Source organism: Choloepus didactylus, chromosome 5 (assembly GCF_015220235.1).
Source record: "Choloepus didactylus isolate mChoDid1 chromosome 5, mChoDid1.pri, whole genome shotgun sequence".
NCBI lineage: Eukaryota > Metazoa > Chordata > Mammalia > Pilosa > Megalonychidae > Choloepus > Choloepus didactylus.
The window spans coordinates 40441728-40467154 of NC_051311.1; the positions used below are offsets into that span (position 1 = coordinate 40441728).

Genomic DNA, 25427 nt, shown 5'->3' on the forward strand with positions numbered 1-25427 from the left:
CTTCAACAGATGAGTGGATAAATCAAATGTGGTATATACACACGATGGAATACTACGCGGCAGTAAGAAGGAACGATCTGGTGAAACATATGACAACATGGATGAACCTTGAAGACATAATGCTGAGCGAAATAAGCCAGGCACAAAAAGAGAAATATTATATGCTACCACTAATGTGAACTTTGAAAAATGTAAAACAAATGGTTTATAATGTAGAATGTAGGGGAACTAGCAGTAGAGAGCAATTAAGGAAGGGGGAACAATAATCCAGGAAGAACAGATAGGCTATTTAACGTTCTGGGGATGCCCAGAAATGACTATGGTCTGTTAATTTCTGATGGTTGTAGTAGGAACAAGTTCACTGAATTGTTGCTATATTATGTAACTTTCTTGGGGTAAAGTAGGAACATGTTGGAAGTTAAGCAGTTATCTTAGGTTAGTTGTCTTTTTCTTACTCCCTTGCTATGGTCTCTTTGAAAGGCTCTTTTATTGTATGTTTGTTTTCTTTTTAACTTTTTTTTTCATACAGGTGATTTGAAAAAAGAAGGGAAAGTTAAAAAAAAAAAAAAAAGATGTAGTGCCCCCTTGAGGAGCCTGTGGAGAATGCAGGGGTATTCGCCTACCCCACCTCCATGGTTGCTAACATGACCACAGACATAGGGGACTGGTGGTTTGATGGGTTGAGCCCTCTACCATAAGTTTTACCCTTGGGAAGACGGTTGCTGCAAAGGAGAGGCTAGGCCTCCCTATATTTGTGCCTAAGAGTCTCCTCCTGAATGCCTCTTTGTTGCTCAGATGTGGCCCCCTCTCTCTGGCTAAGCCAACTTGAAAGGTGAAATCACTGCCCTCCCCCCTACGTGGGATCAGACACCCAGGGGGGTGAATCTCCCTGGCGGCGTGGGGTATGGCTCCCGGGGAGGAGTGTGGGCCTGGCACCGTGGGACGGAGAGCGTCTTCTTGGCCGGGGGGGGGATGTGAAGGGAGATGGGGTAGGCTTCGGTGGCAGAGAGATTCCGGGGGGAGCCGAGGGGTCACTCTGGTGGGCACTCTTGTGCACACTTTGGACAGCCCTTTTTGGGTTCTGGAGAGTTGGGGTGGCTGGTGGTGGATGCCTGAAGCTGTCGGACTGCGGCCCGGAGCCCATGAGTCTCGAAGGCGGTTGTATGGAAGTGTGGCTTATGAGGGGTGACAGTGGGATTGGGAAAGCCATAAGGACCAAGCACCACTTTGTCTAGTTTATGGATGGATGTGTAGAGGAGTGGGGGAGGGAGACAGGCAGACGGGGGTACCCAGTGTTCTTTTTTACTTCGATTGCTCTTTTTCACTCTGGTTGTTATTCTTGTTGTTTTTGTGTGTGTGCTAATGAAGGTGTCAGGGATTGATTTAGGTGATGGGTGTACAGCTGTGTAGTGGTACTGTAGACAATCGAAAGTGCAGTTTGTTTTGTGTGACTGCGTGGTATGTGGGTGTATCTCAGTGAAATGATGATTTAAAAAAAAAAAAAAAAAAAAGAAATAGCAAGAGAAATTGCTAAATATATAGAGACGAATGAAAATGAGAACACAACATACCAAAACCTATGGGATGCAGCAAAAGCAGTGCTAAGGGGGAAATTTATAGCACTAAACGCATATATTAAAAAGGAAGAAAGAGCCAAAATCAAAGAACTAATGGATCAACTGAAGAAGCTAGAAAATGAACAGCAAACCAATCCTAAACCAAGTACAAGAAAAGAAATAACAAGGATTAAAGCAGAAATAAATGACATAGAGAACAAAAAAACAATAGAGAGGATAAATATCACCAAAAGTTGGTTCTTTGAGAAGATCAACAAGATTGACAAGCCCCTAGCTAGACTGACAAAATCAAAAAGAGAGAAGACCCATATCAACAAAATAATGAATGAAAAAGGTGACATAACTGCAGATCCTGAAGAAATTAAAAAAATTATAAGAGGATACTATGAACAACTGTATGGCAACAAACTGGATAATGTAGAGGAAATGGACAATTTCCTGGAAACATATGAACAACCTAGACTGACCAGAGAAGAAACAGAAGACCTCAACCAACCCATCACAAGCAAAGAGATCCAATCAGTCATCAAAAATCTTCCCACAAATAAATTCCCAGGGCCAGATGGCTTCACAGGGGAATTCTACCAAACTTTCCAGAAAGAACTGACACCAATCTTACTCAAACTCTTTCAAAACATTGAATAAAATGGAACTCTACCTAACTCATTTTATGAAGCTAACATCAATCTAATACCAAAACCAGGCAAAGATGTTACAAAAAAGGAAAACTACCGGCCAATCTCCCTAATGAATATAGATGCAAAAATCCTCAACAAAATACTTGCAAATCGAATCCAAAGACACATTAAAAAAATCATACACCATGACCAAGTGGGGTTTATTCCAGGCATGCAAGGATGGTTCAACATAAGAAAATCAATCAATGTATTACAACACATTAACAAGTCAAAAGGGAAAAATCAATTGATCATCTCAATAGATGCTGAAAAAGCATTTGACAAAATCCAACATCCGTTTTTGATAAAAACACTTCAAAAGGTAGGAATTGAGGGAAACTTCCTCAACATGATACAGAGCATATATGAAAAACCCACAGCCAGCATAGTACTCAATGGTGAGAGACTGAAAGCCTTCCCTCTAAGATCAGGAACAAGACAAGGATGCCCGCTGTCACCACTGTTATTCAACATTGTGCTGGAAGTGCTAGCCAGGGCAATCCGGCAAGACAAAGAAATAAAAGGCATCCAAATTGGAAAAGAAGAAGTAAAACTGTCATTGTTTGCAGATGATATGATCTTATATCTAGAAAACCCTGAGAAATCGACGATACACCTACTAGAGCTAATAAACAAATTTAGCAAAGTAGCGGGATACAAGATTAATGCACATAAGTCAGTAATGTTTCTATATGCTAGAAATGAACAAACTGAAGAGACACTCAAGAAAAAGATACCATTTTCAATAGCAACTAAAAAAATCAAGTACCTAGGAATCAACTTAACCAAAGATGTAAAAGACCTATACAAAGAAAACTACATAACTCTACTAAAAGAAATAGAAGGGGACCTTAAAAGATGGAAAAATATTCCATGTTCATGGATAGGAAGGCTAAATGTCATTAAGATGTCAATTCTACCCAAACTCATCTACAGATTCAATGCAATCCCAATCAAAATTCCAACAACCTACTTTGCAGACTTGGAAAAGCTAGTTATCAAATTTATTTGGAAAGGGAAGATGCCTCGAATTGCTAAAGACACTCTAAAAAAGAAAAACGAAGTGGGAGGACTTACACTCCCTGACTTTGAAGCTTATTATAAAGCCACAGTTGCCAAGACAGCATGGTACTGGCACAAAGATAGACATATAGATCAATGGAATCGAATTGAGAATTCAGAGATAGACCCTCAGATCTATGGCCGACTGATCTTTGATAAGGCCCCCAAAGTCACCGAACTGAGCCATAATGGTCTTTTCAACAAATGGGGCTGGGAGAGTTGGATATCCATATCCAAAAGAATGAAAGAGGACCCCTACCTCACCCCCTACACAAAAATTAACTCAAAATGGACCAAAGATCTCAATATAAAAGAAAGTACCATAAAACTCCTAGAAGATAATGTAGGAAAACATCTTCAAGACCTTGTATTAGGAGGCCACTTCCTAGACTTTACACCCAAAGCACAAGCAACAAAAGAGAAAATAGATAAATGGGAACTCCTCAAGCTTAGAAGTTTCTGCACCTCAAAGGAATTTCTCAAAAAGGTAAAGAGGCAGCCAACTCAATGGGAAAAAATTTTTGGAAACCATGTATCTGACAAAAGACTGATATCTTGCATATACAAAGAAATCCTACAACTCAATGACAATAGTACAGACAGCCCAATTATAAAATGGGCAAAAGATATGAAAAGACAGTTCTCTGAAGAGGAAATACAAATGACCAAGAAACACATGAAAAAATGTTCAGCTTCACTAGCTATTAGAGAGATGCAAATTAAGACCACAATGAGATACCATCTAACACCGGTTAGAATGGCTGCCATTAAACAAACAGGAAACTACAAATGCTGGAGGGGATGTGGAGAAATTGGAACTCTTATTCATTGTTGGTGGGACTGTATAATGGTTCAGCCACTCTGGAAGTCAGTCTGGCAGTTCCTTAGAAAACTAGATATAGAGCTACCATTCGATCCAGCGATTGCACTCCTCGGTATATACCCGGAAGATCGGAAAGCAGTGACACGAACAGATATCTGCACACCAATGTTCATAGCAGCATTATTCACAATTGCCAAGAGATGGAAACAACCCAAATGTCCTTCAACAGATGAGTGGATAAATCAAATGTGGTATATACACACGATGGAATACTACGCGGCAGTAAGAAGGAACGATCTGGTGAAACATATGACAACATGGATGAACCTTGAAGACATAATGCTGAGCGAAATAAGCCAGGCACAAAAAGAGAAATATTATATGCTACCACTAATGTGAACTTTGAAAAATGTAAAACAAATGGTTTATAATGTAGAATGTAGGGGAACTAGCAGTAGAGAGCAATTAAGGAAGGGGGAACAATAATCCAGGAAGAACAGATAGGCTATTTAACGTTCTGGGGATGCCCAGAAATGACTATGGTCTGTTAATTTCTGATGGTTGTAGTAGGAACAAGTTCACTGAATTGTTGCTATATTATGTAACTTTCTTGGGGTAAAGTAGGAACATGTTGGAAGTTAAGCAGTTATCTTAGGTTAGTTGTCTTTTTCTTACTCCCTTGCTATGGTCTCTTTGAAAGGCTCTTTTATTGTATGTTTGTTTTCTTTTTAACTTTTTTTTTCATACAGGTGATTTGAAAAAAGAAGGGAAAGTTAAAAAAAAAAAAAAAAGATGTAGTGCCCCCTTGAGGAGCCTGTGGAGAATGCAGGGGTATTCGCCTACCCCACCTCCATGGTTGCTAACATGACCACAGACATAGGGGACTGGTGGTTTGATGGGTTGAGCCCTCTACCATAAGTTTTACCCTTGGGAAGACGGTTGCTGCAAAGGAGAGGCTAGGCCTCCCTATATTTGTGCCTAAGAGTCTCCTCCTGAATGCCTCTTTGTTGCTCAGATGTGGCCCCCTCTCTCTGGCTAAGCCAACTTGAAAGGTGAAATCACTGCCCTCCCCCCTACGTGGGATCAGACACCCAGGGGGGTGAATCTCCCTGGCGGCGTGGGGTATGGCTCCCGGGGAGGAGTGTGGGCCTGGCACCGTGGGACGGAGAGCGTCTTCTTGGCCGGGGGGGGGATGTGAAGGGAGATGGGGTAGGCTTCGGTGGCAGAGAGATTCCGGGGGGAGCCGAGGGGTCACTCTGGTGGGCACTCTTGTGCACACTTTGGACAGCCCTTTTTGGGTTCTGGAGAGTTGGGGTGGCTGGTGGTGGATGCCTGAAGCTGTCGGACTGCGGCCCGGAGCCCATGAGTCTCGAAGGCGGTTGTATGGAAGTGTGGCTTATGAGGGGTGACAGTGGGATTGGGAAAGCCATAAGGACCAAGCACCACTTTGTCTAGTTTATGGATGGATGTGTAGAGGAGTGGGGGAGGGAGACAGGCAGACGGGGGTACCCAGTGTTCTTTTTTACTTCGATTGCTCTTTTTCACTCTGGTTGTTATTCTTGTTGTTTTTGTGTGTGTGCTAATGAAGGTGTCAGGGATTGATTTAGGTGATGGGTGTACAGCTGTGTAGTGGTACTGTAGACAATCGAAAGTGCAGTTTGTTTTGTGTGACTGCGTGGTATGTGGGTGTATCTCAGTGAAATGATGTTTTAAAAAAAAAAAAAAAAAAAAAGAAATAGCAAGAGAAATTGCTAAATATATAGAGACGAATGAAAATGAGAACACAACATACCAAAACCTATGGGATGCAGCAAAAGCAGTGCTAAGGGGGAAATTTATAGCACTAAACGCATATATTAAAAAGGAAGAAAGAGCCAAAATCAAAGAACTAATGGATCAACTGAAGAAGCTAGAAAATGAACAGCAAACCAATCCTAAACCAAGTACAAGAAAAGAAATAACAAGGATTAAAGCAGAAATAAATGACATAGAGAACAAAAAAACAATAGAGAGGATAAATATCACCAAAAGTTGGTTCTTTGAGAAGATCAACAAGATTGACAAGCCCCTAGCTAGACTGACAAAATCAAAAAGAGAGAAGACCCATATCAACAAAATAATGAATGAAAAAGGTGACATAACAGCAGATCCTGAAGAAATTAAAAAAATTATAAGAGGATACTATGAACAACTGTATGGCAACAAACTGGATAATGTAGAGGAAATGGACAATTTCCTGGAAACATATGAACAACCTAGACTGACCAGAGAAGAAACAGAAGACCTCAACCAACCCATCACAAGCAAAGAGATCCAATCAGTCATCAAAAATCTTCCCACAAATAAATTCCCAGGGCCAGATGGCTTCACAGGGGAATTCTACCAAACTTTCCAGAAAGAACTGACACCAATCTTACTCAAACTCTTTCAAAACATTGAATAAAATGGAACTCTACCTAACTCATTTTATGAAGCTAACATCAATCTAATACCAAAACCAGGCAAAGATGTTACAAAAAAGGAAAACTACCGGCCAATCTCCCTAATGAATATAGATGCAAAAATCCTCAACAAAATACTTGCAAATCGAATCCAAAGACACATTAAAAAAATCATACACCATGACCAAGTGGGGTTTATTCCAGGCATGCAAGGATGGTTCAACATAAGAAAATCAATCAATGTATTACAACACATTAACAAGTCAAAAGGGAAAAATCAATTGATCATCTCAATAGATGCTGAAAAAGCATTTGACAAAATCCAACATCCGTTTTTGATAAAAACACTTCAAAAGGTAGGAATTGAGGGAAACTTCCTCAACATGATACAGAGCATATATGAAAAACCCACAGCCAGCATAGTACTCAATGGTGAGAGACTGAAAGCCTTCCCTCTAAGATCAGGAACAAGACAAGGATGCCCGCTGTCACCACTGTTATTCAACATTGTGCTGGAAGTGCTAGCCAGGGCAATCCGGCAAGACAAAGAAATAAAAGGCATCCAAATTGGAAAAGAAGAAGTAAAACTGTCATTGTTTGCAGATGATATGATCTTATATCTAGAAAACCCTGAGAAATCGACGATACAGCTACTAGAGCTAATAAACAAATTTAGGAAAGTAGCGGGATACAAGGTTAATGCACATAAGTCCGTAATGTTTCTATATGCTAGAAATGAACAAACTGAAGAGACACTCAGGAAAAAGATACCATTTTCAATAGCAACTAAAAAAATCAAGTACCTAGGAATAAACTTAACCAAAGATGTAAAAGACCTATACAAAGAAAACTACATAACTCTACTAAAAGAAATAGAAGGGGACCTTAAAAGATGGAAAAATATTCCATGTTCATGGATAGGAAGACTAAATGTCATTAAGATGTCAATTCTACCCAAACTCATCTACAGATTCAATGCAATCCCAATCAAAATTCCAACAACCTACTTTGCAGACTTGGAAAAGCTAGTTATCAAATTTATTTGGAAAGGGAAGATGCCTCGAATTGCTAAAGCCACTCTAAAAAAGAAAAACGAAGTGGGAGGACTTACCCTCCCTGACTTTGAAGCTTATTATAAAGCCACAGTTGCCAAAACAGCATGGTACTGGCACAAAGATAGACATACAGATCAATGGAATCGAATTGAGAATTCGGAGATAGACCCTCAGATCTATGGCCGACTGATCTTTGATAAGGCCCCCAAAGTCACTGAACTGAGTCATAATGGTCTTTTCAACAAATGTGGCTGGGAGAGTTGGATATCCATATCCAAAAGAATGAAAGAGGACCCCTACCTCACCCCCTATACAAAAATTAACTCAAAATGGACCAAAGATCTCAATATAAAAGAAAGTACCATAAAACTCCTAGAAGATAATGTAGGAAAACATCTTCAAGACCTTGTATGCCAAGGAGGCCTGGGCATCAGAAAAAAAGATCCAAAGGGAAAGTTCAAAAGATTGGACCAGGTAAATAATTGGAAACTTAACAGATCTGAAGCTAGGTATTGCTAAAGTTTCTTCCTCACTTAAATAATCTGCATACACAGGAAAACTTCCTGGTTTCTTTAATTTTATTAGTTTTTTGCTTATTCATTTTCTGTAATGCTTCAGACTAATAATCTTCAGGTGTTAAAAAAATCTCAAACCCTAATACTTCTTTTGATGTACAAAAAACGTGATCTTAACCTAGTTTTCTCTACCTAGTCAAGAGGGAAGACCTCAAGACTTGATCTGGATGTAGACAGACCACTAGATTGCCTATCTGGTGTTTCTCTTCCGCAGATAATAAGGAGAGGAATAAATAATGAGGAAAAGCTTAGATAAGCACCTGATGACCTGTTCATAGATGAAACAGGGGAGTAAGGAGTGGACAGAAGCTTCCCCAAATCCAAGTTCTGGTACTTTATTGCATTATCATCCCTGCCCCACAGCCCAATACGTGTTTTAACACAGAAAAGAAATGCAAGCTTATATTTGCTCAAGCAGAAAAAAGAAACCAAGAAGCCCACGCACAAGATGCAGATTTCGGGGCCCCTTTCCCATTATTTCCACTAACAGTCTGGCTCGGGTCTTCAGTCCCTCTTTGGCCTGGCGTCTTTCCGGGCCACAGCGAGTTAGCAGTAGTACTCCCCACGGCTCTGGCTAATGACACGTGTTCATTTTGCAAAACTCAGCTGCAGAGGAAGCAGAGCCCCACGCCGCTCCACATTTCCTCCACGCCCTCTCGCGCCCCGCCTCGCCCTGCCCACCATGCTGCCCACCAATCGCGCCCGGAGGCGTAGCCTATCCCTGAACCGCCAGACTGCAGCCCCTCCGCCTTTGTTCGCCCCGGATCTCTCTCTCCGCCTGTGCGCTCTCAGCAAACCGGGTGGCAACCGGTGATTGGTGGTCGCGGCACAACCAATCAGAAAGGGGCACCTCACATTAGGGCTTGGAGTTTTAAATATCCGAGCCCAGGAACATGCAAAAGAGCAAGGGGAGGTGGGTTTTAGGAAGCGGAAGGAAGGAAGCCCTTTCGTAGGCCCCGCGCAGGTGTCGGTGAGAGTAGATCACGGTGCCGCCAGGTCCACGCTGCCCCGCGGCACCTGGACGCGGACTAAGGCGCACGCGTCGCGACGTCTGGCTCCGAGAGCTCCGCTGCCCCGCGCGCGCTAACCTCGAGCTAAGATTGGCCGGTCTGCGGGCCTCCTTCTTCCGTCAGCCAATCGCCAGGGAGAACTTCCTGGGTATTTCCCCCCCCACTCTTCTAGTTTCACTTGGGCCGGCGAGGGGGCGGTGGGCCCGAAAGCCGGAGGTCCGGGAGTGCCAAGAAACTGCAGGCGCCAGCGGCCTGGACTCAACATCTCTGCGCTGTAAGCGTCGCCGCCGCCCCGATGAAGTTTCGGAAAGCCTGCCTGCTCGTCCTGCTCTTGGCACTGGCGCAGCTGCTGGCCGTGGCAAGCGCCCAGGAGCCGGACGAAGGTGAGCGGGCAAGCGAACCAGGGAGGAGCGGGCCTGGCTGACTGGAGAGCGCCTTGTCCTCCTCCCCCGGGCTGGGCTGGGGGATCGACGCCCGCAGCTCGGGTTTGGAGTGTTAGAAACCTTTGCCGGGCCATCGCGAGGAGATGCGATCCTGGGTGACCCGTTGGGCTTCTGGGCAGATCTCCAGAACTCCTAAGGACAGGCGCCACCACCGAGCTCAAACTTGCCGGGAGTTTAAGGGGTGGCAGTGGGAGTTCGTAGAATCGCGCAGGAGATCCCGGGAGAGGTTGCAAACAGGTCTGGTGCTATAGGGCATTGGAAACCGCCTGCAACCGAGGCTTTGACGTGGAGAGGGACGATCCCCTGAGAGCTCCTTCTTTGCAGCTGGTTGCTTCACCGTATTTCTGCTCAGGTTTTTATCGGGATCCAGGCTGGCTGCCCTCTGCCCTGTTCTGGGAAGATGGGTGACCTGGGAAGTGGTTAACATTTCCATTCGAACACCCCCACGGAGTGTGAAGGGACAGAATACCGCTGTTGTGAAAACAGGTTTTAGGGGCGAGGGCCTGGAGATGCAGGTGAGAGTTCCCGGGACAGCCGCGGACAGCAAGCATTTTAATACTTTTTAAAATTGGAAGTAATTAATCCATGCGTTCTGGTTTGAGGAAGAAAGGATGGCTTGGTTCTCATCTTTTAGAGGCCGTTCCTTTTGTGAGCATTTATTTCCACATGTGCCAGTCACTGCGCTAGGTTCTGGGATTAAGACGTGAGTGTTGATCCCTGCTCTTAAAGCGCTTACTCGAGTAGGAACGACGCTTACTGTATAGCTGTTAGTCCTCGTACCTGAATTCTTTGAAATCAGTTAGCTGCAAACAGATGGCATAAAAGGACTTTGAAAATTAGAAATAGCAAAGAAAGATTGCTATTCCTAGAGAAGCTCGCACATAGTAATCTTCCTCTTTGCTCGTTGTTTTAATCACTAGGACAGTAGGTTTTTTCTTAGTGAGTTTGCTCCAATGTAAATAAACCCCAGTTTCTAATATTAGTGTGTAGGGGAAGTGTGAACTTTATACTCGTTCAGATTGAGTAACTTGGGGGGGTGGGTCACCAGTTCAAAAGGGTCTTTGCCCAAATAGAAAGCAAAGTAAAAAAAATCAGCACTTGGTGCAAAAAAAGACACAAAAAACCCACCCCCACCCATCTAAAGCAACTGGAGAGCAGTGTTGCTTACTAGTGTGCCTCAACACCTTCCACATTTAAATCACCTGGGAAGGTTTAAATGTAGGTTCCCAGAATACACTGAATCGGTGCAGGATGGGCCCTGCAATCTGTATTTTAAACAAGTTCTTCCTTGATTCATAGGTAAAATAAAGTTTGAGGACCTGGGAGATTGTGGGTACTTTCTGGAACATAGCTAAAAGCAAAATACTGTGTCTAGTTTTTAATGCAGTGATTCTGTTTTTGGAAGATTCTTGAGCGGCCTGGGAGAGGGGCAAACTTGGGTGGTCCTCAAGGGCTTGTAGGACCTGTGGGTTTGTCCTGGCCCTGGAGGCCTCCTATGGTCCCAGGTCACTAAGGCTGTCGAGTCCCTGGGAAGCACCTGCCTCTGGAGTGAGCCCAGGAGTGCCTGAGATTGTCATGGCCTCGGGCAGGCCTCCCAGAGGATGCCTTTCAGGGCCAGGGTGCGGCTTCTATCTCTTACCTTCGAGGGCATCCCCGACCCTTAATTTGCAATTCCTATCACACATAACTTGTCAGCAAATTTATTTTGGAACCACACCCAACCCCCAGATGTACCAAGTCTTCAGACATTTTTTTTTTTTTTGGGGGGGGGGGGGTCTCTTACTTTTTCACTTCAAATACGGTGGTGTCCTGGCACCTAAATGACAAAAAAACTGGTCACTAAATAGAGTGTAAGCTCTACTAGGATAAGCTTCAGTTGGTAGGGGATTTCCGTGTGTCAGAAAGTATTTTGATGTTGTTTGTTGCCTGCTTTTATTTGTAATCTATTTCTTTACATTTAAAGAGCAAATTCACTTATGTGTGATGCCAAGAAACTATTAAACTGACCCTCTTTTTTTATCTTGAGAAGTATTTTCAGAGCCTGATTTAAAGTAATGCAGAAAACAAATAAATCCACTTAAAACAACTTTGGGCACATTGGGGGGAAATTCTAATGTGATTCTTGGGCAAGTTACTAAACCTCTCTAAACCTCAGCTTCTTCATCTGTGAAATGAACATAGTACTGACCTCAAGGGGTGAAATAATGTGTTTAAGAGCTCAGTACAGTGCCTGGTACATAATAAACAGCTATAATGACATTATACCTGTTAATAAATTTCTCATTTTTTGTGTTGAATATAAACTATTCAGTGTTATTCTAATGGTAGAGTTGAACAGGCACTTCTCTGGTAGGAATTAGAAGTATGACCGGCTGGGTTAGAAGAGAGAAGACATCCTTAAAGTAGCTGCTTGAGTCCAGGCTGGGCAGAGACCCAGTGTCGTCAGCCAGATGTACGCAGTGGGGAGTGGACAAGGGTTGGCAGTGACGTGGTTAATCAGAAGGCCACAATATTTCAGGAGTGTCCTTACTATGTGGGCTAGGCAGGGAGGAGATGGATGTGTGAGGTTCCTTTGCCTCACTAAGGAGGATTGCACCCTTTTAGAAGGTGCTGAAAGGCTTTGGACCTATTTTCTCTCCTAGAAGGTACAATTTTAAAAGTAAAGCCCAGTGAAAAGTAGTCTCCCCAGTAAAATGGGGGATGTTTTGGTTGCAGTGATGTATGGGTTTTCAGTAGATAGCAATATATAGACAGCCCCTTCTCAAATTGCAGAGGCATCCGGGTTGGCTGTGAGTTGGGGTCCACTTCTAATGCAATTGAGACCTTTATTATGTAAGGAATGTTCTGTCATTTGTTATTCTTTGAAAAAAAAATACTCAAATTCATTTTTTTTTTAAGTATCAAGAAATAAGTTTACTCCTAGGATCTCTTTCCCATCGTAACTGCTTGACACCCATTTAATCATGAAGGCTCCATTGCTCTTAGTGTTCAGGGTCTGCTGCAGGCTGAACACAAGTAAGAAAACATTTAAATTTTTTCCTTTTTGTAAAATTTATCCTGGGCAAAGGACTTGTCTATTCGGCCATGTTTGGGCCTCTTCACCATACACATAAATCCTATGCCTGTGATTTGGATTGGTGAGCTCCCCCTCCTGCCCTAACTGACTTTTTTTTTTTTTTAATGCAATTTTATTGAGATATATTCCATAACATAAAATCCTTCAAGTGTACAATCAGTTGTTCATAGTATCATCATATAGTTGTGCATTTGTTACCACAATCTTTGAACATTTTCATTACTCCAAAAAATAAAATTAAAATTAAAAAGAGCATCCAAAACATTCCATTCCCCTCCCCCTCCATTGTTCATTTACTTTTTTTAACACATTCACTGTTTTTCTTAACTTTATCAAAATATTAAAAAACAAACAATAAAAAAGCATTTCAAACAAAACCAAAGCAAAGGAATAAGAAACAACAAATAACCTAAAATAACTACATTGCTTCCAAAATGTTCTTACCCTACCCCAAGAAAATAAACAAACTATAACCCAGCAAAGGAATAAGAAAGACAAATGACCTAAAATAACTACATTTCTGCCAGCTTTTCCACCTTGAAGAGTGGATCACGTTCCCCAGTGCTTTCTTTCCAGTCTGTCCTCCTGCCTGCAAGTTAATTTGATTCTCTTACTGGGGCATTGCAGCCAGGCAGTGATAGTGGATATGGACAGCCCACAAACCCTACCTGCCAGGCTCACAGCAGGCTGTCCAGCCCATGTGAACACCCAGACTAGAGTTCGGGGGTGTGGTGCCTACTAGGCCTCCCAGCAGAGCACAGAGCCTGCAGGCCGTCCGCTCATCAAGTCCCCAGGACTGCAGCCAGGGATGCAGGTCATTTTGGGTGGGATTTTCAAGTGAAGGGTAGTCAGACTAATCTTTGGGAAAGCCCCTTCTGACTAGTGTCTGTCAGACCAGAACCAGGTCTTTCCCTGCAGTTGTTGTAGGTGCCATTTCTACAGTGACCCCTAGTGGGCCAGGGCTGAATTCACAGGCAACCCAGCGCATTAAGTCCTCTGACTCCTCAGGACTGGGCATATGGTGTTGGCTGCCCGTCCCCAGTGGAAAGGGCTTCTGAGTGTAAAGACGCAAACCTAGGCCACCAGTCCTGGAAAGGGGTGTTAAGTACCAGTCAGGCTTAGCCCATTGATGACATTAGAGCCAGAGGAGCCTATAAACTATATATGTATTTTTAATTTTTTTTTTGAAGTAATTTCAGACTTACAGGACAGTTGCAAAAATAATACAAATGCCATATAGAGAGCTCCAACATACTGCCCACCCAGATAACCCAGATCTACCAACTTTTAACATTTTGCCACATTTGCCATAGCATTCTATCAACCCATCTTTCTATTTATTTTAAGTATCTTTAGATATCTTAATATCTTAGATATCTTTAGCTGCTTAGATATCCTTAAATGTCTTAAGTAGAGTTGTCAAGTTCAAGAAATTTAAGCATATAGTCTATACGCCACAGTTTTTTCATATGTCCCAATAATGTCCCTTTGGGCATTTTCTCCATTATTAGATCTAGTCTAGGATCATGTATTGCCTTTAGTTGTCTATTGTCTCTTGAATCTCTCTCACTTTTTTTTTAAATTGTACAGACATACATACAACGTGAACTTTCCCATCTCACCTACTTCCAAGCATACGATTCAGTGAGATTCATCACACTCACAGTGCTGTGCCAACCTCCCCACCATCCATCACCAGAACTTTCCCATCACCCCAAATAGAAACCCTGTACCCATTATATTTTAACTTCCCATCCTCCCCCTCCCCTGGAGCCTAGTAACCTGTACTCTACTTTCTGTTTCTTAATTTGCATATTCTAACTATTTCGTTTATGTGGGCTCATACAATATTTGTCGCTTTGTGTCTGACTTTTTTCACACAACTTGATGTCTTCAAGGTTCATCCATGTAGTGGCATGTATCAGAACTTCACTCCTTTTTAATGGCCAAATAATATTTATGTATATATATTTTTTAACCTCACACAGTTCTTTCAAAGAGACATGTAAATAGATTAGGCAAATATACCTTAAATGCTGTGAAGCAGAAGTTCCCTTCCTTCAACCCTCCCCTTCTCAGTGTTCTAGAAGGATGTGAACAACAGGATAGGAAAGCATTGGGAAGCTGCCTTCTCTTCAGCGTGGCTTCAGGCTGTCTTCCGTGAGCTATCCCTGGGGATCCCAGCCCCTTCCCGTGCTCCGTGCTCCATGCTTTTACACACACTCGCTGATGTAGCTCTCCTTAACGTGAGACATCCTGGTGGATGTCAGTTGCTCAAGACCACCAAGGAAGAGGTGGAACCTGAGCCCAGGTTGTCTTCCTCTGAGTCCTGGGAGGCATCATGGCTGCCCAGCCCCAACAGCAGGTCCAGGAAGCCTGGCGTTTCTTATAGCACGCCACAAGCCTCCTCGAGCCCACCTGATGGCAGTCCTGGGGGCCTGGCCCTCCTGTGTAGGCCAGTCCATCCCAGAGATAGGGCATGGCCCTCACCCCCATTCATGCTGTGGAGGGAGAAGGTGAGGTGACTCGGGAGTAGGACTGTTGGGAAGAGCTGCGGCACAGAGTGGAGGGGAGAGGGGTGGTGTAGGAATATGATGGACAGGAAGAGGGAACTTGTTGGAAGAATCACAGAAATTGTGCTTGCTTTGTACTGCTGAAAATCATGGGTTTCCTTTTGGAATTTTAGAGATGTTTCTCCCTCTACCAGCAAAGCAGGAAATTATGTCCTATGTTGGAGAGGAGAAAGGTGGTGGTCAGAAAAAAGCAATGGGATGTTTTTAAAGGGAAAATAGTTGAGGAAAGTGTGGCTAGGTACCAGTGGAGGTGAGTTTTCTGGTTTGTGTTTTTGAAATTAGTTTGCAGATTGGTAGATTTTAATGATAATGGACAAAGCTGCTCGCCCCACCCATACCCTTTAAGTAGGCTAGAAAAGCAGAGAGTGACGTGGCCTTGCAGAAGCCAGGCAACGTGGGTTTTCCTCTCTTGCAGAAGCACACTGCAGAGCTAGCTCTGGATGAAGTCGGGCAGGGGTGAGATTCAGCACGTCCCATGGGTTCCGAGATGCTGTTTGTGCACGCTTCTGATTTCATGTGTCTACCAGTTGCATCCCAACATGCGTGTATAATTCATGCTGTAGTCTGCCTTCTTCACCATTTTTCTTATTATTGCCGTCTTTCTCCATCACCTTCCAAATAATATTTGAATGATCTTCAGGAGTGAAACAAAGAACTTTTTTAAGAGCCTTTTGTCCTAAGCAGACGATCTCTGCTGTTCGCTCCATGGGCTAATGTGGCTTCCTGTAGGGAAAAAAATCCTGGACCAGCTCGGTGTCCCCTGTTCCATTCTGGACAGTGCTGGAAACCCTGGACTGAGTTGCTTGAGGCATCAAGAAATGGAGACCACGCCTGAGATTTGTTCATGATGTGGTCTGTTTTTGTGCCTGTAACTTACCCATGGTTCTGTTATGGGGGCAGGTGGGCTCCTCTTTCATTGAAGACTACCACCTCCGCATGCCTTTTAAGGAAGGTTTTGAAGCCCTCACCTCACCCTCAGCCCCAAACACAGTGACTAGCAGCGTTGCTTTATCTCCTGGGAAGCATCTCCAATTAAATTGAACCATAATAATATGATATACTCAGTTTTTTGTATTCTGGGAAGAAAATTTTATTTCCAAGCAGGGCCTTGTATAAAGGTATAATTTGTTGTATATTTTTGGTGCACATTTGCCCTGTAAATCCTAAATTCTTCATGGAATAACTTCCTCCCTGGGGATTACTCGGGTGATCTTGTAAGTAAAAATCTGCTTCCCTGCCATCTTCCCCTTCACACTTGAGGATTATAAAACCTACGGGGCTGTTTTTTAGGTAAAAACATTTACAGGTAAAATGCCATCCCCTTTCAGAAATGGCATTAGTGTACCATCCTCCAGAATGAAAAGGCAAGGATGAGCACTTGTTTCCTGTTTGTGTGATCTTTTGGGGGCAGGCAGATCATTCATTCACAGGAGGTTTTAATAAGGCCACACCCATGGAAAGCATAGAGTTTGCGGAGGAGGAAATATAGCCTGGCACAGATGCGGGGGAAAATCACAAAACGAAGTGCTTCTCAAATCCAGAGCGTAGGGATGTGGATATGAGAGCTTGTGCCCGGGGGCCAAGGTCTGGGAAAGACTGCCCAGGAATGGGTTAGATCTCCCTGTGGGAGAGCAGGGAGGAAGCAGCTGAGGTTGGACTTCTTGGGCTAGGGCAGGAGGCAGGCAGAAGGTGGCAGAGGCTGCAAGTCTGGAAGAGAAGGGGCCAGTGCTGCTGAGGAGCTTTAAATTCTTTTAGCCATGACCGCTCTTTAGGTGAAGTCTTACATGGCCACCCAATATACAAAATAAGACTAGAAGTGAGGGAGGCCTGAGGCCACCAGCCCTTCTCACGGTGGCCCCAGGGGACCACTCAGGACTCAAGACAAAAAAAAAAAAAAAAAAATTTTTTTTGAGGCTTTGGGGTTACAGAAAAATGTTTTTTTCCATTTATTTTTTAATATATATATTTTTTAATTAGAAAATTTAGAGGATTATAGAAAAATCATACAGAAAATAGAGTTCCCATATATCCCCCCACTATTAATACTTTGCATTAATATGGTACCTTTGTTAAAATTGGTGAAAGATTATTATTATTGTACTATTAACTATAGTCTATATTTACATTAGGATTCACTGTGTTGTACAGTCCTATGGTTTTGTTTTTAAATTTTTATTCTAATAACATACATAACGTATCTTCTCTTTAAGGAGGAGAGTTGCCAGTTTCCTAACATGTCTGGATATTTTCCTCCCAGGGTCTTTGAACCTAGAAGATGCCACTGAAGATGAAGAGGAGGAGGAGGAGGAGGAGGAGGATGAAGACGACTCAGAAGTTAAGGAAGAAAACGGTGTCTTGGTCCTAAATGATGTGAACTTTGATGCCTTTGTGGCTGACAAAGACACTGTGCTGCTGGAGTTTTATGCTCCCTGGTAAGCATCACATTTTTCTGGTTCTGCTGGCTGGATTGACATAGAGTTCCCTGACTTCTGGAAACCTTGATATTTTACGTGCTCAGCCCCTTCCAAGCTCATCTAGACCCTGGTAGGATGGGAGTATCCGGGACACAGGAATTCACACTCTTGGTTTAGTGCCCTGGGAGCTGGGTCACGTGGCCAGTTTGCATTGGGGATCTGACATGCCAGCTTCCGTGGTGTACAGTCTTCACTTGTTTCAAAGTCCAATGTTTCAAAATAGTAATACATCCTGACGGTTATAGCCGGTCAGGGGGAGGGAGCATTTAACAAGCAGGGATGTTAGGGAGACCTGAGCTGGTAACACACATATCCTTTGTTAAGACTCTGCCCCGACCCATCTCAAGGCCACTCCACCTCCCTCTTCCCTGCTGGCTCAGGGCCAGTAATCAAGCTGGCTACCCAGAGTACAAACTGTTGACCCATGTGTCAATTCCTTTATTGCACAAACAGCCCCTGGGAAACAGCCATGTCCCCCACTTTGCCTGTCTTTCACTCCTTATCATGCAATACATTGCACTTCTTGTTTTCCTTTCTCTCCCCTCACCTCTCTTCTAACTGCTGTTTTTTATCTCATAAATTCCTTCCCTGTGTTTTCCACTTTTGAGCCAAAATAATTAGAATAGACTCATATTATTTGTCCAGTCCCTGATGGTCAAGCACGGGCCAAGGTATTTTATATCAGAAACCAAATTTAATAGTCTTTGCTACGGGTCTGTGAGGTAGGTTATATCATTTCTGTTTTATATAGCACAAGTTCTCAAACTTTTTGGTTTCAGGATTCCTTAATACTCTTAAAACTTGAGGACCCCGAAGAGCCTTATAGATATGTTGGTTCTGTCTATCAGTGTGTACCATAAACATTAAAACTGAGAAATTTAAAATGATTTACCAATTCATTTTTGAATGACAACCTGTTGCACGTTAACATCAGAGCACTGACATCAATGTAAGTCACGTGGCCTCTGGAAAACTCCACTGTACACTCATGAAAGAATGGAGGCGAAAAGGACATATTACGTCTTGTGACCTCACAGACTCCCTGGACCAAACTTTGAGAAACTTAAAGGTGAAAACACTGAGGTTTAGAGATTTTCAAAGCAGAGCTGGAATGTAAACCTAGATCTATTTAACTTTACTTTTCCCCATTGTGTTATATTGTTGTCCTCTTCTTAACTGCAAGTATTTCTGGACCTAAAGCCCAATTTTTGTGTGCATTACTGGATTTTAATCCCCATGTGTTCTGGTTTGCTAAATCTGCCATTATGCAAAATATCAGAAATGGATTGGCTTTTATAAAGGGGATTTTTTAGTGTAATTTTATTGAAATATATTCATATACCATATAGTCATTCAAAGTGTACAACAGTTCACAGTATCACATAGTTGTGCACTCATCACCACAATCAATTTTTGAACATTTTCATTACTCAAAAATAAAAATTGAAGTAGAAAAGGACACCCAAAACATACCATACCCCTCCCCCCCATTATTACTTTACTTTTTGTCCCCATTTTTCTACTCAGTTCTCCATATACTGGATAAACTGTGAGTCACAAGGTATCCACATTCACATGGGCACACTGTATAAGCTATATAGTTATACACTTGTCTTCAAGAATCAAGGATATTGGATTGCAGTTCAGCCATTTCATATATTTTCTTTTAGCTATTCTAATACACTAAAATCTAAAAAGGGTTATCTAATGCATGAGAGTTACCTCCGGAATGACCTCTCGATTCCATTTGAAATCTCTCAGCCACTGAAACTTTGTTTCATTTCTCTTCCCCCTTTTGGTCAGGAAGGCTTTCTCAGTCCTATGATGCCATGTCCAGGCTCTGGGAGTCATGTCCCACGTTGCCAGGGAGATTTATAGCCCTGGGAATCATGTCCCATGTAGGGGGTGGGGGTGGAGGGGGCAGTGAGTTTACCTGCAGAGTTGACTTAGAGAGGCCACATCTGAGCAACAAAAGAGGTTCTCTGGGGGTGACTCGCAGGCACATTTCTAAGTAGGCTTAGCCATCTAAATGGGATTTATTAGGTTCAGATTTGCAGTTCTAAGGCCAAACTAAGGCATCAACAAAAGGATACCTTCACTGAAGAAAGGCCAGTGACATCTAGAACACCTCTATTGGTTGGGAAGGCACGTGGCTGCTGGTCCTTTGCTCCCGGGTTCTGGTTTCAAAATGGCTTTCTCCAGAATATCTCTGGGCTTCTGTCTGTCTTAACTTTTCTCAGCTCTCTGCTTGGTTCTCCTGGGGCATTTCTCTCTAAGCATCTAGGAGTCTTCTCTTAGCTTTTCCAGAGCAAACTCTGGGCTTCATCTTAGCTTAGCATCTGCAGGTATCTTTGTGTCTGCATCTCCCAGTGTCTGCAAGCATCTGGCTTTGTGTCGGCTCTTAGCTTCTCCCGGGGGCAAATGCTGAATACAGACCTTAGCTTCTCTCCAAAATGTCTCTCTCAGCTTCTCTGAGCTCCTTCTCTCCATGAGCTCTCTTAAAGGACTCCGGTAAACTAGTCAAGACCCACCCAAAATGGGCAGGGTTACATCTCCATGGAAATATTCAACCAGAAAGTCCTACCCCACAAGATTGGATTAAAAGATCATGGCTCTTCTGGGGTCTGTGACAGTTTCCAACCAGCATATCATGTATCTGCTGGATATAAAGATACAGTTAACCTGTTCTTCTTTCCCTAAATCTAACTCCTAGGTGTGGCCATTGCAAGCAGTTTGCTCCAGAATATGAAAAAATTGCCAAGACCCTGAAGGAGAACGACCCTCCCATTCCTGTTGCTAAGATCGACGCGACTGCAGCGTCGACACTGGCCAGCAGGTTTGATGTGAGTGGCTATCCCACCATCAAGATCCTTAAGAAGGGGCAACCTGTCGACTATGAGGGCTCCAGGACCCAGGAAGGTGAGGCCAGTACCTGACTGTCGGAGAAACCTGGGGTCAGAACTCCTCCCTGGAACAGAAAACAGGGGGAATAGGAATTTGGATAATAGAGAGAAGGGAGGCTGTTCCGGTTTGCTGAAGCTGCCATTATGCAGAATACCTGAAATGGATTAACTTTTATAAAGGGGATTTATTAGGTTACAAGGTTACAGTCCTAAGGCCATAAAAGTGTCCAAACTAAGGTATCAACATGAGGATACCTTCACTAAAGGAAGACCAATGGCTTCTGGAACATCTCTGTCAGCAGGGAAGGCAAGTGGCTGGCATCTGCTGGTCTTGTACTCCCAGGTTGTGTTTTAAAATGGCTTTCTTTAAATAACATCTCTGGCGTCTGTCTTCGCTCCCCTCTCTCAACTTCTGTGCATCCGTCCTTCTTTCTCCCTCGGCATTTCTCTCTAAGCATCTGGGGGTCCTCTCAACTTCTCCAGGGCAAATTCTGGGCATCATCTCTTAGCTTAGCATCTCCAAACATCCTTCTGTCTGCATCTCCAAGCGTCAGCATCTGTGTTGTCTCTTGTGCTCTCTTAAGTACTCCAGTGAACTAATCAAAACCCACTCTGAATGGGTGGGGTCCACACCTCCATGGAAATAATCTAATTGAAAGGTCTCACCCGCAGTTGGGTGAGTTACATCTCCATAGAAGCACTCAATCAAAAGGTTCCACCCTAATCAGAAGACTAATAAGTCTGCCCCCACAAGACTGAATTAAAGAACGTGGCTTTTGTGGGGGGCATAATAGATTCAAACCAGCACAGAAGCCAAGTCAGGTGGACCTGAGAATGACTTCCCTGGGAGCACCAACTTCTGGAAATGTTCTCTGCTTGAACATTAGTGGGAACTGAGATCTAAATTGAACTCTTCCTTGGGTGGGAGGGGTGTCTTCACATTTCAGACCATGAAACTCAAGATCTGTAGCGGTTGTGTTAAGAAATGGTATGTTATATAAGAGGCCAAGGCCCTTGCTGATGTTCTAGGGCAACAGTTCTTCATCTTTAGTGAGCATCAGAATCACCTGGAGGGCTTGTAAAGCACAGATGACAAGGCCCATTCCCGGAGTTCCTGATTCAGTAAATCTCAGGTCGGGCCCAAGATTTACATTGCTTACAAGCTCCCGGGGCTTCCTGGTGCTGCTGGCCCAGAACCACACGTCGAGAACCACTGGTACAGAGCGCCACCATCCAGGAATACTGCCGATGGCATCTTTAAAACCAGGCCTGATGGACTTCTGCCTGGCTGATAGTAGGCAGTAAACAAATTTTGTTAAATGAATGAACAAATAAATTTGTGGTCTCATTTAGCAGGGACACATCTCTTTTAATTATCCAAAAAAAGAAGATGACTTTATGTTAACTGCCTTCCCCTTGCTGGACCTTGGGTTCCTCATGTGCAATAATACAAGGTTGGACTTGATGAAAAAGTTCCCTTCAAGTGTGGTGTAAGCGTCTGTCATGATCCTTTAGGGCAGTGGTGTCTGTTGTGGGGTACACAAAGAAAATGTTATTGCTGTGATTAATACTTTTTTTTTTTTTTTTGCGTATTTATTCACTAGATAATACATTTATATGGTTAAGGATCCAAAAGGGTAGATAATGAAATAATCTTTCCACACCACTGTGGTTATCCAGCACCCCTCCAAGAAGGCAGCTAATGTAACAAGTTTCTTCTATTTCTTTCAGATATACTTTGTATACATAATGTGTTTTTGTATGTGTGCATATAATTTTTCCCAATTTTACACTGTTTGTTAGCATATCTTCAACACCATTCAGCACCTTGGTGTTTTTCTTTGACAGATATGTCTTAGCCAGATCAGTACATAAGGAACTTAATCTGAAAACAGGTTGAAAGTAGTATACATTTATCATACCCAGGGAGTGCACGCTGTGAATGAACTGTGGAGGTGGTTTATGCACCTTTCAACTTGAAGACTAGGCCTTTGCAGGAGTGGTTCTGAAACTTGGCTCCTTGGTGAACTCTACAGCCAAAAAAGAAAAGAAGAAAGAAAGTTTACAAACACTGTTCCTAAGCTGGTGCTCCCAGGAAAGTTTTTTGGAAGAATGTATTCTTGTGTCACTGAATCATTGTCCGAGGAATGAGGCTGTCAGTGGGCATTTTTAGAAACGCTTTCCAGGTGATGCTGATGCAACATGAGTAGTGTGGGAGCTGCTACCCACCTTCTACATTTTTTTCTCGATTTTTGCATGCATTTTTTTGATGTACATAATACATCAGTGCTAGATGTGTATTATTAAGTACATATACATTGTACATGGTAAGGGGGTGCCCCCAACACTGTATAAATGGACACATGTGATCAGAAGCATTGGGAGATGAACCCTCAGAGGGTTCCCTTGTAGTTAGCATTGTGGTCTGGTGAGAAAGGAAACCTCTTTGTTTAAGTAGGTCTTTGGCTGTCTAGAGTAAAGTCTTCAGGTAGTACAGGGATGCTGCAGTGGAAATGTCACAGACAAGGGGCTTCTCTGGTTTTTGGGAAACAGTGGACCGTCTAACTCTTAACTGTGCTGAAAGCTGCAGAGGTGACACTGGCTGTAAACACGTAAAGACTTCATGAGATGCAGTGGATTTTGGCTTCTTGTGGAAACTGCCACTTTCCTTATTCCCCCTGCCTCACCTGCTTCTGGACTGAAGTGAAGTATCTGCCAGGTTGGGGTCTAAGTGTAAATACTCTATTTTGGTTGCTTTCAGAAATTGTTGCTAAGGTCAAAGAGGTCTCCCAGCCCAACTGGACCCCTCCTCCAGAAGCCACACAAGTGCTGACCCAGGATAACTTCGATGAAGTTGTGAACAACGCAGATATCATTCTAGTGGAGTTTTATGCCCCATGGTAAGATGGGTGTCGGTCTCACTTAATGAAGAAAAATTGATTACTAAGGCATTGATTAGGTCCTGCATATTCGATAGGTACCCTGCCAGGCAACCTGGGGTGGGGGCTGGTAGAGACACAGATGACCAGGCAGAAGTAGCTGAAGAGCAAGGTGTGTGCAAGTTGTAGGGGGAGGTTGAGCTGCCAAGTCTCCTGGAAGAGAGGTGGTCTTCTCTAGAGCCTCAGAGGAAGTACAGTCTTTTCCCTGGGGATAGGGTGAAACTAAAACATGGGCTTGGAGCTTGGGAGGAGAGTGAGGCGTTGCAGGACGAGAGTGAAACCCATGTGGTCTGCATAACACTCACGCTGTTGGGAATGAGTGTGGACTGGAGCCCTTGGGCAATCCAGAGCCCCTCAGGATGCCAGGTTGGAAGACCACAGCTGTGTCCCAGACCCAGGACTGCCAAGCCTCTCGTTTGTCACTGAGCAGTTGGCTCTGCCCACAGCCCAGGGACATTCCAAGGAGAGGGTCCAGTAAGAAAACACACGTGAAAGCACTTTCACTCTGGCATTTGAGGTGAACGCAAGAAAATACACCCTTTGTGCCCAGCAGGAGGCAGTTCAGTGTGTTTGATGGAAGCTAACCTGGCTGCAGTAGGGAGGAAAGAAAGGGGAGCTTCAGCAGCAAGCAGGCATGGCAGCCAGCGGCCTCGCGGTGCCCGATCCAGGCTTTATTGAGCCTCAAAGCCTTCCCTTCTGGTGTACTTTAAGCATAGTTTTGTCTGTCTTTATCTCTGCTTGTGACTGTTCCAGTTTCTGATTGTTCCCTTCTTCAAGCTGGGAAGGAAGAGTAAATCTCAGAAGGTGACCTTTAACCCTTGCACTCAAATACTGTGTCCCTCTCTAACACTGGAGCTTCAGGGTTCCTGTCTCCTGTCCCCTCTTCTCCTCTTCACTCCTTCTGCGTCCCTGTCTCCCAAGTCCTCTCTTATAACCTGTGTCTTTGGAGCTCCCAAGCCCCCTCCCCTGACCTCCAACCCCAGGACCTTTCAGCTCTTCTAGGAGAGAAATGGCAGTGAGCCAGGCTGGCAGGGGCTCCCGCCTCCGCTCACCCACAAAGAAGCTGTTGTTTTGTTGCAACAGCCCCAACCATGTGGGGTTAGAACTTGAAAAGACAGATACCCCTTAACTCCAGCCTGTAGCCCACTCCCTTCCAGCAATAAGGAAAGCCCCAGTTCCACAAAAGACTTGGATCAGTGTCTTAGCATTTGTAGGGGGTGTTGACTGAGATGACACCCTTATCTGCCAGTATCTTAGCCAATTCTGGCATATAGTGGGTGACGACAGATCTTGCAGAGGAGAGAAGAATGGAAACTTGCAGAAGCAGGAAAAAGGGGAGGAGAGAGCACTGGAGGCAAGAAGATACCGGAAAGAAAAGCAGTAGGGCAGAGAGTGGGGGCCAGGGTTGGGTTGAGAGGCTGATTGGTGACGAGCCTGGCTGGGTGAACGGAGGCTGCTCTCCTCTTAAGTTATCTTGCTTCCTGGGTGTGGCAGGGGAAGCCCAGGCAGTTGCATGGAGAAGCAGAGGTGGTAGTTGAAGTAGACAGAAAAGAGCAAAGTGAAACAAAGACTGCTTTCAAGGGTGCAGTGAGTGCAGTGTCAGGGGAGAGCCAGGAGGGGCTGTCAGCCTTCCAAGGAATGGCCTGAGGCAGCATTTATCTGGGTGAATTCACTGTGGGTCAAGTAGCAGGTCTGTTCTTGGGCAGGGTTGGCTTTTGTCAAGAAGTACTCTGTGAACCAGAATGGAAGTCACCCAGTTGTGAGGTGGAATATGACCATTAGGCAAACAAGAGAGGCCT

General features: G+C 43.8%; 1 protein-coding gene across 2 annotated transcripts in view; it reads left to right on the forward strand.

Moving 5' to 3' along the window:
* The first annotated feature begins 9116 nt into the window (after window positions 1-9116).
* The window catches only part of PDIA4 (protein disulfide isomerase family A member 4), a 35367-nt gene continuing 19056 nt past the window's right edge, over window positions 9117-25427 (forward strand). The window contains exons 1-4 of one of the 2 annotated variants that reach the window (XM_037835920.1): window positions 9117-9603; window positions 17570-17744; window positions 20500-20705; window positions 23451-23589. In XM_037835920.1, coding sequence (XP_037691848.1) covers window positions 9516-9603; window positions 17570-17744; window positions 20500-20705; window positions 23451-23589 — 608 coding nt within the window. In that variant the 5' untranslated portion in view covers window positions 9117-9515. The remainder of the gene's footprint in view (window positions 9604-17569; window positions 17745-20499; window positions 20706-23450; window positions 23590-25427) is intronic. The other variant, XM_037835918.1, reaches the window with a different exon arrangement.